At 42.9% G+C, this 18,506-nt stretch overlaps 1 protein-coding gene across 1 annotated transcript in view; it reads left to right on the top strand.

The window, feature by feature from the left end:
* Positions 1–2,282: 2,282 nt before the first annotated feature.
* LOC133416448 (protogenin A-like) overlaps positions 2,283–18,506 on the top strand; it is a 45,007-nt gene continuing 28,783 nt past the window's right edge. Inside the window, exons 1-5 of the mRNA XM_061703349.1 lie at positions 2,283–2,385; positions 3,737–4,039; positions 16,550–16,694; positions 16,842–16,975; positions 17,602–17,898. Of these exons, the coding sequence (XP_061559333.1) occupies positions 2,319–2,385; positions 3,737–4,039; positions 16,550–16,694; positions 16,842–16,975; positions 17,602–17,898 (946 nt within the window). The 5' untranslated portion in view covers positions 2,283–2,318. The remainder of the gene's footprint in view (positions 2,386–3,736; positions 4,040–16,549; positions 16,695–16,841; positions 16,976–17,601; positions 17,899–18,506) is intronic.

Genomic DNA, 18,506 nt, shown 5'->3' with positions numbered 1-18,506 from the left:
TTTAAACACAGCAGTGTGTCTTGAAGTTTTCTTTTTTGTGTGGTGACTGAGAGTATATCACAGCTGGGAGTGCTGAATAAAGGTCCAAGAAGGTTGGGGTGTGGTGAGGGGTTTCGATCCGTCGCCACAATAAACGATGGGCAAGGGATCAATATCGACATTGACGAGGCAGCTGTCTTGCTCCTATCAATGCTTCCTTGTAAATTGAAGGGGCCCCAGCTTTGAAAGGACAAGCTCATTTCCATGAGTCGGCGGAGAACATTTGGTGTGCAGTTGGCCGGTGATATAGAGGGGTCCGCTCTTATCAATTCAGCATTGCTCGTGTTGATAAAGGAAAGTGAAAGGTTCTGATAAAAGTCAGTTCTTCACAGTGCTGAAGTCTTCATGGCAAAACATGTCAACAATCACAGGTCAGACCGTGAATGCACCCACATTTGTGCTTACATTTATCAAGAGTCCAGTAATATTTGTTTCATTTATTTCATTTTCGTTTCCCTGAAATGTGTTAGTTAAAATGTATTTATGTATTTTTCTAAAATTTATGTTTGTACTTATCTCCTTTAAGTAATTGGTTGACTGATTTATTATTATTATTTGTAAAATAAAATAAAAAATGCATTTAAAATGTCTGTATTTATTTTGTTAAATCGTTGTTTGATGAATTAAAATGACATTAAATATAAATAGCAAAAAATTAGAATAAATTATTTGATTGGTAAAATGAACTATTTTACATTTTGTATTTATTTTTATCAAGCTGACTCCCGCAGATTCGCGGTTCGGCATTCGCGGAGTCACCTATTCGCAGATTTTTCTTTTTCCTTTTCTTTTTTTGTGGAGAAATGTATACCCCGTTATTTGTGGGAAAACTCTTCTATTAGCATTATTCTTCCTCCAAAGTTTTTCATGACAAGTTACTGTCTACAGTATTTTTGTAAGAATTTGAAATGCTATGACCTGCTTTCCAAGTGTTTTGGGAGCACACTTTGTGCTATATTTTATGGTTTAAACCATTAATATTGGAAATTTGAAATTCTTTTGCAGCGTCAAGTATTTGTTGATTTTCATTATTCGCGAGCCGACTCGGTCTCTATCTCCCGTGAAACTATGGTATACTAATAGGACAATTACATGTAAGCATTTGATGTTAACTAGAAGTACTAGTAACACACAGTTGTCATCTAGTGTACAGTTTTGCCTCACTAGTATCATGTATTGTAGTTGTCCTTCTATGCTAAAGTTGTCCTATAAGTGAGTAGGACAATTTAGCGGACTATTAAAACAACTGTGTTGTTTTTTCCCCACAACTAGCGCCGAGTGGATGGCAGTAGTGGGAAAAGGTTACTCGTAAGACAGTCACTCTATGAGTGCGCTAAATTGTCTTACTATCCGCTTGACCATTTATATGATATCCCTGAGGTCCACATACTAGTATGCTCTTTGTCCTCACTAGTAAGACAATTCAGCACAGTAGTAGAATGACAAGGGTGCACTAATAGAATGACTGTGTCATACTTGTAAGGTTTTTTTTCACTGCTGCCTTCCACTAGGCTCGAGTATGGATGAAAAACTAACGTTGAGCATTGACGTCGAGCTGAAGGTCCAGCTACTAGTGCACTCTTTGTCCTCACTTGTAGAACAACTTTGGCACAATAGTAGGACAATGACCATGTCACAAGTGAAGCAAAACGACACTACTTGACAACTGAGTGCTACTAATACTACTAGTAACAATATAAAATCTAGTGATTAACATCAAGCATTTCACTAGTAGTACTAGTAGCACGCAGATGTCAACTAGTGCACAGTTTTGCCTTACTACCAACATGTAATTATCATGCTAGTTAGTATGTCAAAATTGTCCTACTAGTGTGCAGAAATATCATAGAGTAAGGAAAGGCGGTAGTTGGAAAAAAAAAAATTCACTAGTAAATTAGACACCTAGACTGCAATTCTACTAGTGTCCTTAATCCTCTCACTAGTGCGGACAAATAGCGTACTTGTACATGGACCTTAAACTGGACATCAAATTAATGCTCAAAACGGTTTATCATATTGTACAAACTGTGTAAAAGTACAATGTGTGTGTATATATATGTACCGCTAGATGCCGCCATCCTCTGGAAACCTTCAACTAATGGCGAGCGGTGATTAATGAGAGTGATGAGTCCGGAGGAGGGTGGGCCACTAGTGCACTAGTTGGTCACTATCTCCCCGAGGCAGGTTCTTGCCACACCAGTCCCGGCCGGCCGGCGCCTCATTCGGAGGAAGTCGCTATGAGAGACTAGCTAGCTAGCATGCGAGGACCTTTCACGTAAATGGCGCTTGTCAAAAGGGAAATATATCAGCGTTTGCTGTTCTTTGCCGCTTTTCTTCCAATCTCAGGTATGTTCGGGGACACTTTTTAAAAGTCTGACAGCACATGAACAGGAACAACAACAGGAGGGAGTTCGAGGGACGACTGTCAACCTCAGCATCAATTAATTGTGTGTTGTAATTAAATCTGACAACATTTTACATCAATATCATAAGTTTACGATTTTTCATCGGAATAGTTAGTGGAAAGAACATGAAATGACAGTGTCAGACTTTGCTAAACGTATTGTATCTTAAAAATATGTTTACATTTGAACGTATCTTATTGTCATTTTGAAAGTCAATGTCGCCGAACTTCAGCACTAATTTAACATTAACACTAGAGGTCTGTTACCTCATTTACTTACCGTATCGGACAAGTTACCTGACTAGAATGTCGTGTTTCCCTATTAAAAACGCACTTTAAATCATGACAAGCATTGTCAAAAACAAACAAACAACTAAAACAGTACAGTGTGTGATATGTTGGTGAAAATCAGTGATTATAGAAAGACAAAATAAAATACTGTTTTATATAGATTTACCATTCCCATATGGTTATGTCAAAACTTATTTCAACACACTTTTAATGTATTCCTTAGCACCTGTTCTCAATCTCTTGCTGTCAAGAAATGAGAGACTATTGTATAACATCACTTTGAGGAAAATAATAGAAGACTCGCTCGCACAGTTCTCCAAATTAGCGTGCTTGCTTCAAGCTGTTCTTTTTTTTTTTTTTTCACTCCCAGTCGAAGTTTACTGTAAAACTGACACGGAAAACAAAGGAGAATCATCCATCCATCCATTTTCTGTACCACTTATCCTCACTCGGGTCACGGGCGTATTCGGGCGAGAGGCGAGGTACACCCTGAACCGGTCGCCAGCCAGCCGCAGCAAAAGAAAATCAAACATTGTATATTTAAACATCAACATGTTCAACCAAATCACATCATTTCGTCAATTAAAAGTCAGCTAGCTTAATGTAAAATGCCATAGACAAGGTAACGGAAATTAGCATTGATATAAGAGAAATTCTATAAAGCAACTGCTACTTAAACACACATGCAGCAGTAACATACACACAGAGCATACAATACTCAGTGGGATGTATTTTCTCTGCTCTGTGGGAACAAAAACTACAGTATCATGGGAGTCCGTAGGAGGCCATTGGGGACCTTCTCTGCCTCTTCTTCTGGCTATTATTTACACTGCAGCTTTTCCTGTCACGCTGCCTGGCATGTTATGGTCGAAAAGTGCTCCACTGAAGGCACGTAACTTTAAATTCAGCAATGTTATCGCGAGAAGAGTTCACTGTTTAGTACCCTGTGGTATTGACCATATGATCTATATAGTTTTCTGACTCATCACCTCGCATTTTCAGGTGTTTTTTGCTTCAGCGAGTTATTTTTCATCAAGGAGCCCCACGATGCGACGGTCATGCGTAAAGAAGCCGTCATTTTGGACTGTCAGGTGCACGGAGAGATGCCCATCGACGTCCGATGGCTGAGGAACGGAGCGAAAGTGGTGGAGAACGAGCGGGTGTACCTCCTCTCCAACAGCTCCCTTTACATTTCCGAAGTGGAGAGCAGACGAGGAGACAAATCAGATGAGGGGTTCTATCAGTGCCTTGCGCAGAACAAGTACGGCGCCATCCTCAGCCAGAGGGCCCGGCTGACAATCACAAGTGAGTATCACATCGGAATCGTGTTGCATGCTTTGTGTTCTGGATGTTTGCTGAACAATTTGTTTTCACTGTTTCACCTAAAGCATTAAGAGGTGAGGATTTATTTGCACAAGGTGATTATCAAGTTATGTTTGCTGCAAAATGTTGCATTCAGGGTGGCTATGGTGCACGAAAGAAATATACTGTTTGGAAGGGGGATGTGCCCATTGGTGTGTTAATGAAGAAGCAGCGCTGTCCAGGATACCGCCACCAAAAGCTAAGAAGCAGATGACCCCTATTCACTGGGCTGGGCTTTCATGTTATTGCACCCTGGTCGTTGGAGGAATTGTTCTTTTGGAATGCGTTCTCCCTCAATGCTGCGTTCCTAGTTTCAAGTTGGGAGGAGGGAGAGAAGAGTCTTGGGACGTCTCTCTCGCCCCCCCCTCAAGTAGGAAATACGTTTTGCAGCCACTTTTTACACATTGGGTGTTTTTATCAAGATCGCCACTTTAAATTTCTCTTTCAGTGAAGTACACATTTTGTGGTGATTGCATGACTAGTTTTGCAGAATGGAATACCGAGCATTTATTCATTGTTCTTCATAATATCCAGCTTTAAGGCCCATTTACAAGGCCTGGGTAATTCTATAAAGATAGGTTGTTAGGCCCATTTACTAGTATGCTCTTTGTTCTTACTAGTAAGATAATAGCAATAATAGATAGCACTGGCTCACTAGCAGTATGTGTTATGTGTATGTGCAGCATTTCTGCACAATAGTAGTACAATTTCGGCATACTATTAGGATAACTACATGTTACTAGTAATTTAGTGGGTACCAGTTGACAAATGCATGCTACTAGTACTACTTGTAAAGCACAAAATCTGAATCTAAATGTTAACGAGTTGAAATGTATAATTTCACTCGGAGTACTAGTAGCATGCAGTTGTCTACTAGTCCACAGTTTTGCCTCATTGGTATCATGTAGTTGTCCTATTGAGGACAAAGAGCGTACTGGTACATGGACATTAAGATGGATATGAAGAATATCGAATAAACACTCAAATGACTTTCCATATTTGCATGTGTTAAGAGCTTGTCTGTCTGTTTGTGAAAATATGTTCCTCGAGTTCCATTTTCGCTTTGCGCTTGTTGCACAGCATGTTCCCAGAGTAAAGAGATGATATTTTGTTTGTTTATTTAGTCTGTTTTTAGAAAAGGTACAAAACCTTTGGTCGGGCTAATGTAAAAGAACTGCTGTTCCCTGGTGACACTCAAGATGTGATCACTTAAAAAAAAAACAAAAAAAACCAGGGAAAAAAAAAAAGCATATTAAGGTAATAGTTAATGTGAGAGCGGCCCGTAAGCTTTACTAGGTTGTTTTAAAATGACACTTAAGCCTGCTTGAGTGTCTATCTGGAAGCTCATAAAATTTGCACATATCTGAGAAGTGCTCAGTTGAAGGACATGGTGGTAACAGGGGGGTTTGTTGCAAGTACCACACACACACACACACACACACACACACACACAAACGCACACACACACAAACGCACACGCACACACGAATGTGAATTGCTGTGTCCCTGTCCCACCGGCCCAAATGACCAAACTTTATTGCAGGTCAGTTGTGGCTGCAGGCTTTGCACAATTGTTCTTTTTCCTGCTCCCCTTGCCACAGAGTGACAAGCTGAAAAGCTCGTTCACCCTCACTGTTTTCATCCATTATTCCTAATGTGTTCCCGAAAGAAAAGCTCTCTTTCAGTCTTGATATTGGTGGGCAGAACCACAGGAGCTGTTCACCCCCGCGAGGCTAATTAGAGCAGTTAAAAAGTGAAGGATTAGACATTGATTCTAAGTTTACATGTTGTTAGTGCGGCAGGGATGCTAGTTTATCAATGTGACCGTCACGAGAGCACGAAGGTGAGAAGGGGTTTGGCCCTTATGAAGTGGAATGTGACACATGAGTCACGTCATGTGACTTTGGTCAATAGATTTCAGGTTAATGGGGGATTTTTGCCCATCGCTTGGTTCCCTGTTTTGGCCTCTTGCAACTTTTCAGCCCAGGTTTACTTGCTATGACGATAAACACCTCTCAGGCCATTTGTGCAACTCTGGCTTTGTTGTGGACATCGGGTCGGAATAAGGATAAATGCTTCAACATTTCTAAACATTAGACTGGCACTCAGTAGTGAGGTTGAACAGTCCTAATTTGAAGCACTCCAAATGAGATCAAATTTTGCACTGTTAACGAAAGTGAGAGTACAATCCTTATTTGGATCAAGACCACTAATTACTTAACTAATTAGCCTATTAATTGTTATTTGTCTTTCACTATTAACTTCTTTATAAGGCTGACACGATTAACCGAATAACTCAAATAATTTGATTGTGAAAAAAAGTTGAAGCAAAAAATTGGCTAGCCAAGAGTAGAGTGTGTTGCTTACGCGTGTGTGTGTGAGTGTAAGGGTATTCCGGAATGTCCGGAGAAGGGTCTTGAAGTTTAACACCTGACACTCATTTCTTCCTCCCTGATGGACTTAAACCAATTGTCACACAACTGTCTGACAAGACACTGGCGCTGATGTTGCGATCTAATTATCTGATTGCTGGAGGGTGTGTCGGCGGTGTGAAAGCACTTGCAGCAAGTTGCATTAGGTGTAAAAGGCAGAACGGTCTTCTGTTGTGGCTCAATGCGCCAATATGGCGGGATCTCTAACTGAAAGAGGCTTCTATCGCTCCCACACGAATTAAAGAAATTTAAACTTAAAATTAGTAAAACACACTTTTTAAAGTGTTTATGAGCAAGTGTTCTCACGCTCTCGCTGTTAAGATATGGAGTACTATTGTATAACATAATTTTAAGGAAATTAAAAGTAGATTTTGCGCACGCAGTTCTCCAAATGTAATGCTACGCGTGCTTATTTCAACTGTTTTTTTGTCATTCTCATACTATAAAACTGACACATTATTAAATGTTGTATATCCATCCATCCATCCATCCATTTTCTACCGCTTATCCGGGTCGGGTCGCGGGGGCAGTAGCTTTAGCAGGGACGCCCAGACTTTCCTCTCCCCAGCCACTTCATCCAGCTCTTCCGGAGGGATCCCGAGGCGTTCCCAGGCCAGCCGAAGGACGTAGTCCCTCCAGCGTGTCCTGGGTCGTCCCCGGGGTCTCCTCCCGGTGGGACGTGCCCGGAACACTTCACCGGGGAGGCGTCCGGGAGGCATCCGAATCAGATGCCCCAGCCACCTCATCTGGCTCCTCTCAATGCGGAGGAGCAGCGGCTCTACTCTGAGATCCTCCCGGATGACCGAGCTTCTCACCCTATCTCGAAGGGAGAGCCCGGACACCCTGCGGAGGAAACTCATTTCGGCAGCTTGTATCCGGGATCTCGTTCTTTCGGTCACAACCCACAGTTCATGACCATAGGTGAGGGTAGGAACGAAGATTGACCGGACGCTGCACCGATCCGTCTGTCGATCTCCCGTTCCATTCTTCCCTGACTCGTGAACAAGACCCCAAGATACTTGAACTCCTCCACTTGGGGCAGGATCTCATCCCCGACCCAGAGAGGGCATGCCACCCTTTTCCGAGTGAGGACCATGGTCTCAGATTTGGAGGTGCTGATTCTCATCCCAGCCGCTTCACACTCAGCTGCGAACTGCTCCAGTGAGAGTTGGAGCTCACGGCTTGAATCAGAATCAGAATCAGAATCATCTTTATTTGCCAAGTATGTCCAAAACACACAAGGAATTTGTCTCCGGTAGTTGGAGCCGCTCTAGTACAACAAACAGTCAATTTACAGAACACTTTGGGGACATAAAGACATTGACAAAAAACAATTGTGCAAAAAGATGCAGAGTCCTCTAGCACTTAGAGCAGTTCGAACGACAAATATTGCAATAGTCCGGTGCAATGACCATTGTGCAAAGGGCGCTGAGACTTCAAGGAGTGTATGCGGTTTAAAGTGACGAGTAGTGCGATCATCTGGGACAATGTTGGTTGTGCAAATGTTACAGATACTCCTCAATCAGTGTGCAAATGGAGCAGATGCTACTCTGGCATGAGTGGCCAGTATATGCAAATAGTGCAGCATGGCGAGACAACTACAGTGAGTGCACGAGTAATACATAATTGGCCCCACAGAAATGTGACAACGAACTCAAGTCAAAAAAGTGCCAGCTTGTTGTAATGGAATTATAGGTTAGGTGTTTAAGAAGTTGATCGCAAGAGGGAAGAAGCTGTTGGAATGTCTACTAGTTCTAGTTTGCGTTGATCGGTAGCGTCTACCTGAGGGAAGGAGCTGGAAGAGCTGGTGACCGGGGTGCAGACGGTCCGAGAGGATTTTGCACGCCCTTGTCTTAGTTCTGGCAGCGTGCAAGTCCTCAATGGTGGGTAGGGGGGTACCGACAATCCTTTCAGCAGTTTTGATTGTCCGTTGCAGTCGGAGTTTGTCCTTTTTTGTAGCAGCACCAAACCAGACTGTGATGGAAGAACACAGGACCGATTCGATGACCGCTGTGTAGAACTGTCTCAGCAGCTCCGGTGGCAGGCCGTGCTTTCTTGATGAAGCCAACAGAACCACATCATCAGCAAAAAGCAGAGATGCAATACTGAGGCCACCAAACCGGACCCCCTCTTCGCATTGGCCGCGCCTAGAAATTCTGTCCATAAAAGTTATGAACAGAATCGGCGACAAAGGGCAGCCTTGGCGGAGTCCAACCCTCACCGGGAACGAGTCCGACTTACTGCCGGATATGCGGACCAAACTCTGACTCTGGTCGTACAGGGACCGAACAGCCCGTATCAGGGGGTTCGGTACCCCATACTCCTGAAGCACCCTCCACAGGACTCCCCGAGGGATACGGTCGAACGCCTTCTCCAAGTCCACAAAACACATGTAGACTGGTTGGGCGAACTCCCATGCACCCTTGAGGACCCTGCCGAGGGTGTAGAGCTGGTCCACCGTTCCACGGCAAGGACGAAAACCACACTGCTCCTCCTGAATCTGAGATTCGACTTCCCGACGGACCCTCCTCTCCAGCACCCCTGAATAGACCTTACCAGGGAGGCTGAGCAGTGTGATCCCCCTGTAGTTGGAACACTCCCTCCGGTCCCCCTTCTTAAAAAAGGGGACCACCACCCCAGTCTGCCAATCCAGAGGCACTGTGCCCGATGTCCACGCGATGTTGCAGAGGCGTGTCAACCAGGACAGCCCCACAACATCCAGAGCCTTTAGGAACTCTGGGCGAATCTCATCCACCCCCGGGGCCCTGCCACCGAGGATCTTTTTAACTACCTCGGTGACCTCAAACCCAGAGATAGGAGAGCCCGCCTAAGAGAACCCACACTCTGCTTCCTCATGGGAAGGCGTGTCGGTGGAATTGAGGAGGTCTTCGAAGTATTCTCCCCACCGACTCACAACGTCCCGAGTCGAGGTCAGCAGCGCCACATCCCCACTATACACAGTGTTGGTGGTGCACTGCTTTCCTCTCCTGAGACGTCGGATGGTGGACCAGAATTTCCTCGAATCCGTCCGGAAGTCTTTCTCCATGGCCTCACCGAACACCTCCCATACCAGAGTTTTTGCTTCAGCGACCACTAGAGCTGCATTCCGCTTTGCCACCCACTACCCATCAGCTGCCTCAGGAGTCCCACAGGCCAAAAAGGCACAATAGGACTCCTTCTTCAGCTTGACGGCATCCCTCACCGTTGGTGTCAACCAACGGGTTCGGGGATTGCCGCCACGACAGGCACTGACCACCTTACGGCCACAGCTCCGGTCGGCCGCCTCAGCAATGGAGGCTTCTGTAGCCGGGGATCGGATCGCCAAGGTCCCCGCCTTCGGCCACCGCCCAGCTCACACTGCACCCGACCCCTATGGCCCCTCCCACAAGTGGTGAGCCCATGGGAAGGGGGACCCACGTTATCCTTTCGGGCTGCGCCCGGCCGGGCCCCATGGGTGCAGGCCCGGCCACCAGGCGCTCGCCTTCGAGCCCCACCACCAGGCCTGGCTCCAGTGGGGCGCCCCGGTGACCCGCGTCCGGGCAAGGGAAAACGAAGTCCATTGGTTGTCGTCATCATTAGGGGTCTTTGAGCCGTGCTTTGTCTGGTCCCTCACCTAGGACCTGTTTGTCATGGGTGACCCTGCCAGGGGCATAAAGCCCCAGACAACTTAGCTCCTAGGATCACTGGGACACACAAACCCCTCCACCACGACAAGGTGACGGCTCAAGGAGGGGTAAATGTTGTATATTTAAACAAAAATGTTCAACCAAATTTTTGTGAATTTTGTCTAATTAATAATTTTGTGGCGGCACGGTGGCCGACTGGTTAGAGCATCAGCCTCACAGTTCTGAGGACCTGGGTTCAATCCCCGGCCCCGCCTGCTTGGAGTTTGCATGTTCTCCCCGTGCCTGCGTGGGTTTTCTCCGGGCACTCCGGTTTCCTCCCACATCCCAAAAACATGCATTAATTGGAGACTCTAAATTGCCCATAGGCAATAGCCACTGTGTCAAGCTCAGGATGTTCTCACAAATGTCATTTTTATTGTGCTGCCTATAGAGGGCTTGTTTTAATGGGTTAAACCCCACATGCCATTATTTATAGTTGCTAAGGACTTGCACTGGTGCGGTGCTACGAGGAACTCTAATAGGACTAGAGCAAACTTTGCACCATGCACGCTGTGGCGTGGATGAATGAAATGGCCGTACATGAGACAACGGAAAGCGTGGAATCTTGTTTTTCCTCCTCTGCTGGACACGAAAGGTTACCATGGTTCCCCTCAATGGCAGGCTCAGAGGTCAAAGGTCTCCCTAAATTGTTCAGTGGAATGGAGGGCAGCGAAAGAGAGCCTAGTCTCTAATCTTCCTTCCAATAATACTTAAAGTTTCTTAGTTACATCGACAACCATGACAGTATATTATGGTGAACTTAATTAGCTGCATGAGTGGCAACTATGTGTAGATGCAGGAAAGCTAACTACAACCACAGTAATAAAAGTATTGTTCAATTAATACCTCTGTGACAATGTCAATCAAAACTGAGCTTTGTCATTATTGATACCACTCTTGTTTTGTTTCTTTTTAAATTGTGCAAGTGCAGCTAATGTTGTGGCCGGTGGTTTGTTTATTACCAAGTTATCTCAAAGTAAACTAAAGGTGTTGTTAAACAATCCATACCTACACATTGACCTTTATTATGGAGATTAAAGACAATGCTGTCACTGTGTGGGGTGTGTAGAAGGGTAGTGTTGAATGATTGAAAAACTTTGGAGACGAGATAAGGGGCCGGAGGAGGAAGGGGGATGAGAGCTCCCCCACCCCCCCAGCATGGTGCTTTCAGGGGTCACGCCACTCGCTCATGGGAATAGTTCTTTGTGCAGTCAGGCCAGTGGTCACTTGACTGTCCTGCAGGCCGCGTAGAGCAGCGGCACATCTGCCAGCCCGCCACTGATTGATTTGTTGGCTTTTTTTCAGTTTTGCATTCCTCTCCTCTGGCTTATCAGTCAGTTTCTTTTCTGTGGAGCCACTGTGTGTTGTTAAGGTCTCTTTCTTCAATTAATTAGTGACCCAACTCAATAGAACTGCAATGACTGATTTCACCTGCGACAAGAGCACTTTTCAAACTTTTTCAGTGGCGCTTTCACAGAGAGGATTTTGTTGTTGTTGTTTTTTTAGGGTGCCATTCTTTAAGCATGGAGTCTGATGAATGAGGTGATCAATGAGGTGACCTGCCCCCCCTCGGGGATAGGAGAGCATTATTGGTAGCCTGCATGTAGTTAAGTAACAGAAATGATGATTACCCGTGTCTCAACTTCGGAGTTTTTCATGTGACGAGCCAGCTTCAGAGACAGAGACTTTAGTGAGGTGGGGTGGATTGAGCAATTGAGGTAGTGTAATGCCCTCACATGTGGGTAAGGAGAGCCACAGTTGGCGATGCACTTTCAGCCATTTATTGAACAAGACAAACAGTCAAACACAAATTGAACAAGACAAGACAAACAGTCAAACACAAAATGAGAGCGTACAATAATTACACTTTGTAAAACCCCTTTTATTTCTTTACGTTTACACAATTTAAATAAGTCAAGCTGATGCGAAAATAGAAAAAATGAATACAAAGAGGATTTAAGGATCATTTTACAGCAATTACATATTTTATGGTAACTACATGTCTTATATTTTGTGCCTCTATTTTATTTATTTATTTTCATAGCCATGTAGTTTTCGTGCAGTCTTGAGCTGTGCAGACTAGAGACTGATCACAGTAACCAGAGCAGAGAGGCTGAACTAATTCCTGGTATTTTGTAAGGGAACCTTTGTTTGGGCTTGACCTGTCCACTGACCTTCCGTTTGCTGAGTTGTTGACATCTGTTGTAAGGAACAGTACAAAAAAGTAACATCGACCTTTGAAATATATATGTAGTAGGGTTTTAAACTTAAACACAAGCCAATTTTGTTGCCATTATTTAACACTGTATTGATTTCCATTTTTGCTGGAATATAAATAATTGCCCTTTGATTGACCGATGACAAATCCAGGTTGCACCCCACTTTTCAGAAGAAGATGGGTGGTTAGATTTTTAGGGCAATGCAGTCAGATGGGCTGTGGGAGAACAACACCCTCTGCAATTCTTGAAAAGTCAGCAAAGTGATATGACAGAACATCAGCAGCTAAACAGTTTATAAAGTTGCAGGGAGCAGCAGAGAGGTGGTCAGGCCATGCATAGCTTTGTCTGGGCTTGGTGCTAGGCGGGATTTGTGGAGGTCAGAAGTCAGAGGTCATCTTGCTGGGTAGGGCAGATGGTTAGTTTCTTTTTGCTTTTGGGAAATGAGCTCAAGTATTTACTATGCTCCAAATTGTTAAAAAAAATAATACAAATAGTCGGTGAGAATAACAATAAAATACCGACCTGTATAATATCATTATATTACTGGCGATCAATTGGGATATGTTAGCCTTGATGAATTAATGCATGCATGAGAGCCTTTGGCAAACATCACCGCCTACAGTCTTAAGGTCAGTGGTATATTCTCAGCTGTGAGTGCAGCCCTACAATCATCGATTTTTCACCTTGACTGAGTAGATGATCAATAATCAATGATCATCACGCAGTTTGTCAAGCCGGCTTTATTTTCCTGAGTAGGGAGGGAGAGGATCAGTGCTGCTCATCGCTCATGCCCTCAAGCCATATCACTCCAGCATTAACGTGGGGTGGGGGGTCAGTGTGGGTTTGTGTGTGAAGAAGAGGGGGGCTGGGATGCCTTTCCCCAATTGTGTTTTGACATCCAGCGGCCACAGTGGATCTTACAACAGAGGGGCAACAGGCTCAGGACTAATCTGATTAAACATGACACTGGTTGGGGCAAAAAAAAAAAAAAAAAAAAAAAAAAGAACCAGATCCTGACAAGAGTTTGCTTCTCATCTAGCAAGAAAGCTACTGACGGAGCACAAATGTGTGATTTTTTCACATGATTGATGTTTGTAAAACAACTGTAGTTCACTTAACTAAGACTGCAGCGATTAATCGTGTAACTATTACAATTACAAGAAAGGTCGAAGCACAATCTTTCCCTCAAAGTTTCGTATTGGATAATTTTTCCACAACAACACACACTAATGTTACTGCAATCGAGTGCACTACTCCATGTAGAAGTAAGTTTGGGATCAGTTCACACTTAAAAAAACCATACTTCTTACTTTTACTTGATTGTGTATTTATGTTAAGAAGAATCAATACCTTTACTCTGTTACAGTGATCGACATGCCGCTCACTGCTTTTATTGATCCATCATTGCGTGTGCGATCTATTTTAAGACTTCATCTTTGAGAAAGCCTTCGCAGGCCAATCAAAATAACACATTTGGAGGAAAAAACAGCTGCGCGAGTGTTTACAGACTACGAAAAACAACAGCTTTATGATGCAGATGATGATTATGATGATGTAATCTTGACATAGCTGCTTTTACACTTTCAATCACTTTATTGAACAAACAATAAGAAAACAAACACATAAGAAGCACGCACATTCATACATGAGCTGCCATTGGTCACAACTCACGGCGAGTCACCCAACACACAGACTGGCTAACGGGTTAGCCAGTTGACAGACAGACAACTTTACACTCTCATTCGCTGACGACCACGTGACTCACCAGGCCAAGCCCCTCGTTTTAAAGCCATGCACACTCAAAGTCACAAATACTACAGTAGAATGAGAGAATAGCAACCCCAATTGGACAACAATAATTCCTGCACCTCACATGCACGTTATTGTTTTTAATTGTGCATACTCAATCTTTATCCTATTACTTGATTAATCGATTGGATAGTCGGTAGAATACTCGATTCTAAAAATATTCAATGGCTGCACCCCTACTTAAAATTGCTGTAAAGACCTATTAGAGTTATGTATTCAATGACAGACAGAAAAAAATCAATCAAAGAGCATTAAGATACAATTAATCAGCTAAATCAGTATCTAAATTTAATAAAAATTCTATCTTATAAAATAAAATTTGACAAATTAAGGTGTTCCCTTTGTGCATTTATTTTCTTCACTCTACAAGAAATAACCACACTAAACCGGATGTTTCTGTAGTTTAGTTTATAATAAAATAAGTCGACTTTACTGTGCCGTATCAACGTTTAGCGCTTGAAGTTGACTAATTGCTAATCGCATGATTTGTACACCTCGTCTTCCAATCAGCCAATTTCCAGAGGGCTTTTGAGATGGACTTTGACATGCAGGCTGTCACTAATTACTACAACTACATTCAGTGTAATGGTGAGTTGTATGTTTAATCATTTGTTTTTATTTGTCAAATATGTCTATATTTATTCTAGGTCCATGACACAAAACGGTTTGAGGACCGCTGTACAGGATGAACTGGCCTAATTATTGTCATTCAATTTACAAGAGAGGGACATGAAACAATTCAAAACTTGGCTACATGCAGAATGTTTTGAAATACAAAATATCACCGCTTGGTTATATTGTTACTGAGGTGGTAAGTGCCACCTCAGTAACAATATATTGTTTAGTATAAATAGGCATTGCTCTAACTTCCCATCTGATATACTGTTTTCATGGTGACCCATCACAAACGGTGTACAACTGGCTTCTTTTACTGACTGACCTAAGGTTGCCGAAGCTTTTTGAGCAAAGAGGGGGATGGGAGCGCTGTGTGATCTCATGGCTTTTAGGGCTTTTACAACCAAGGAAGACCCTCTGTCAAAAGAGAGCATTTACCAATGAGAAAGGCTTAAACAACCTTCATCCGTACATAAGCATGCACCTCTGATGACGCTTGGGTCAATGTAAAGAGCCCGTTTATAGTTAATGACCATGTGCATTTTAAGGCGCACGTTGCTCATCTGTTGGTGACAAGAGCTCAGTTTCAGGAAACCTTATCCATGTGGGATGTTGTTGTTCCCGAGCTCTAGTAGCTCACTTGGTTCTCATTGACTGAAGTTTCGAGTATGTACATAGATAATTTGGAATTTAGTGTGTCATTTTTGCTATTCTACCGCCAGTGTCCACTAGGTTTGCAAAGGGGTGAAAAAAATAAGTTAAGAAAGTTTCAGCTAAATTTCCTTGGAAAATTAAGGAATTAGTGGGAATTGAAGTTAATTTAAAGAGTTATCATACATTATTCAGATAGACCATAAATATAAACATTTTGTTTTGTCCTAAGCAAACATCCATCCAAAATAGGTCATCTTCCCACATGACAGTACCTTAGTTGCCTAATTTTTTTCACTTCACTCGATTGGTGGCCTATTTGAAGCTTTCAATGCCTCAAATTTTGGCTGACAAAATGGCTCATAAGTCAAAAAACCGGGACACTCGTGAATCAAGGTATCATTGTACTTGCATGAAATCTGGTTGTTTTAGTCAGGAGTATGATAAAATGTACTTTCCCGATCCCCAACTGTTTGAGTTCCCTATTAAGAGCAGCCTACAATTTTGTAAAGTCCTGTGACATATTTCCATAAAGTCCAGTTAATTTCAATGGAAAGCTTCCAACTTTAAACATTCACTGAGTTTTGCAAGCCTTGTCTTCACCTTGTTACTTTAAAACTGGAATTTCCAGGTTGGGACACTAATAAATGCTTATTGTATTATACTGTATTCTAGCTACTAAAATGACGTGAACAATAGGGAAGAATATTACACGAATACCTCTCATTTTCATTTTTCACTGTTATTGTCTGCTTGCGTTGGGCTATTAACACACCAGCTCTAACTGAAGGAGTTTGAGTCAAATAAAGTTTCCTGTGTGTCAGGTTTCACTCGGTCTATTATGCATCTCCACCTACAGTATTGGAGTTAATCAGTCACATGGGCATCTTAAGGATTGTTTGTGCCTTGATGGAAGTCTGTGCTGTGCTGTACCAGTACATGAAAATAAATCATTTGACAAGTTGAAGTCATGACATGTTTGACACTTGTGAATGAATGAATCAATTAGCCACTCACGCAAAGACACCATTAAAAATAATGGTTTGTTCTGTTCCGCTGCAGGTATTTCATCGTTTACAGCCCAGCCAACGTCAATCGTGGTAACTGAAGGCTCAGTTGCCAGATTTTCCTGCAAAATCAGTGCGCACCCTCCTCCCATCATCACTTGGGAGTTCAATCGGGTAACATTACCCCTCGTCACTGAAAGGTATGCACTCTGATGTTTTCACTCCACCTTCATGCTGTTTAGTTTTTTGCATACTTGTTGAACAGCGGGGTTATTTTGAAATGCTCCCTCTCTGGTAGTACCGTCATGCTAGGATTATGTTCTATTTCTTGTATTTGTGTCACCCAGAATCACAGTCCTGCCCAGTGGCGCTCTTCAGATTCACGGGGTGCAGCGGGCAGACGGTGGCAATTACCGCTGCGTCGCCACCAACATTGCAAACCGGCGACGTAGCACGGAGGCCACGCTCACCGTTACTTCAGGTGTGTCCCTGCACACACAGTCATGTGCACTCTTAACTTTTCCGAAAGAAGAAGAATAGAAATTGATTTTCATTTCGTTTAACTGCACTGCAGTCCAGGTTCATAAAGGTATGGCAGAGATGTTATTCATATAGCATATTTTATACACACAAAAAAAGGCTTCACATATTAAGCGAAAGAACTTGAGCAAAACAAAACAGTATTTTTCACATTTTTTAAGAAAACGGGAATCTAGAGTTCAAAAACTTGACGTGATCGAGAAAAACTGAGATCAGTTTTGGATTCCGCACCCAAAAGTTTGTTAAAAACAGCTCTCAGACCTAACTCAACAAAAATTGTGTTCCCCAGTGGATCAGCTTGTGTGGCGAGTTTTTTTAAAATTCATATGAGAAAAATGTATTTGCTACTACTCCAAGTGATGTACTTGGCACAGTTGTGCTCTCTTTTTGTGAGTTTTTGTATGTTATTGACAGTGTCTAATTGCAATAATGATGGTTTTAAGAGGTGAATTAAGTTAGGTCAGCCCCAACTGCAGTCGCATGTACCAAATGCATGACCTGCAACTGTGTGCAATTTAGTGTATGCCACATGAAACGTGTACTAATGTTTCCCTCACCTTCTTGCAGCTCCCAACCCCCGGCTTCCCCAGAGGCCACGCATCATAGCTGGGCCCCAGAACATCTCTGTGTCGGTGCACCAGAGCGCCACTCTGGAGTGCATGGCCACAGGCAAACCCCGACCTATCATTTCCTGGAGTCGAGCAGACAGCAAATCTATTGATGTCTACCACACCAAAGTACTGGGAAATGGCAACCTCATCATTACGGACATCAAGCCCCAGCACAGAGGAGTCTACGTGTGCCGAGCTTCCACTCCTGGGACAAGAAACTTTACTGTCGCTGCAGCCAATGTTACTGTACTTGGTAAAGATACACGGATGCTTGTGTTTTGTAGTACTCTATATTTACATCCAACTACTGTGTGCCCAACTCCATGGCTACAATTTTGGATATACTGTAACAGCTGGAATATTTTAAGATGAGTCGGTATGATTTTCTCATTCAATTTTGGTGAGATTTTCCACAATGGTAGCTAAATGATGCAAAATCCCGTTTTGTTGGATCAGGTTATAATTTCTTGCGCTGATGTATGCTCTTGTTTGATTTTACTATCCTTTTCAGCTTTTTCGTGGCCAATTTTGTACATGAACATACAGTTTTGCTCATACGTTCACATACCCTGGCATAATTTGTAAGGTGTATACCATTCTTTAAAAAAAAAAAAAAAAAAAAAAACGAGTGGTCAGGCAAAATATTTATTTAACCTTTAGTGGGATTCTGATTAAACTATAAGGCATTTCAGAGTAACACAATAATTAAACAAAACAGCAATAAAGAAAGTAATGAGAATACGAGATGGTCATGACATATACATATATTCTCAGTATAGTACCACCTTCTTTTTCTTATACTTGTATTGCTAATAGTCGAGATATAGACCTGACAGATTAGCACTGACACTGGTTATTATG

This window comes from Phycodurus eques, chromosome 2, assembly GCF_024500275.1.
Source record: "Phycodurus eques isolate BA_2022a chromosome 2, UOR_Pequ_1.1, whole genome shotgun sequence".
Taxonomy (NCBI): Eukaryota; Metazoa; Chordata; class Actinopteri; order Syngnathiformes; family Syngnathidae; genus Phycodurus; species Phycodurus eques.
This window is presented reverse-complemented; position numbering and strand designations above follow the sequence as displayed.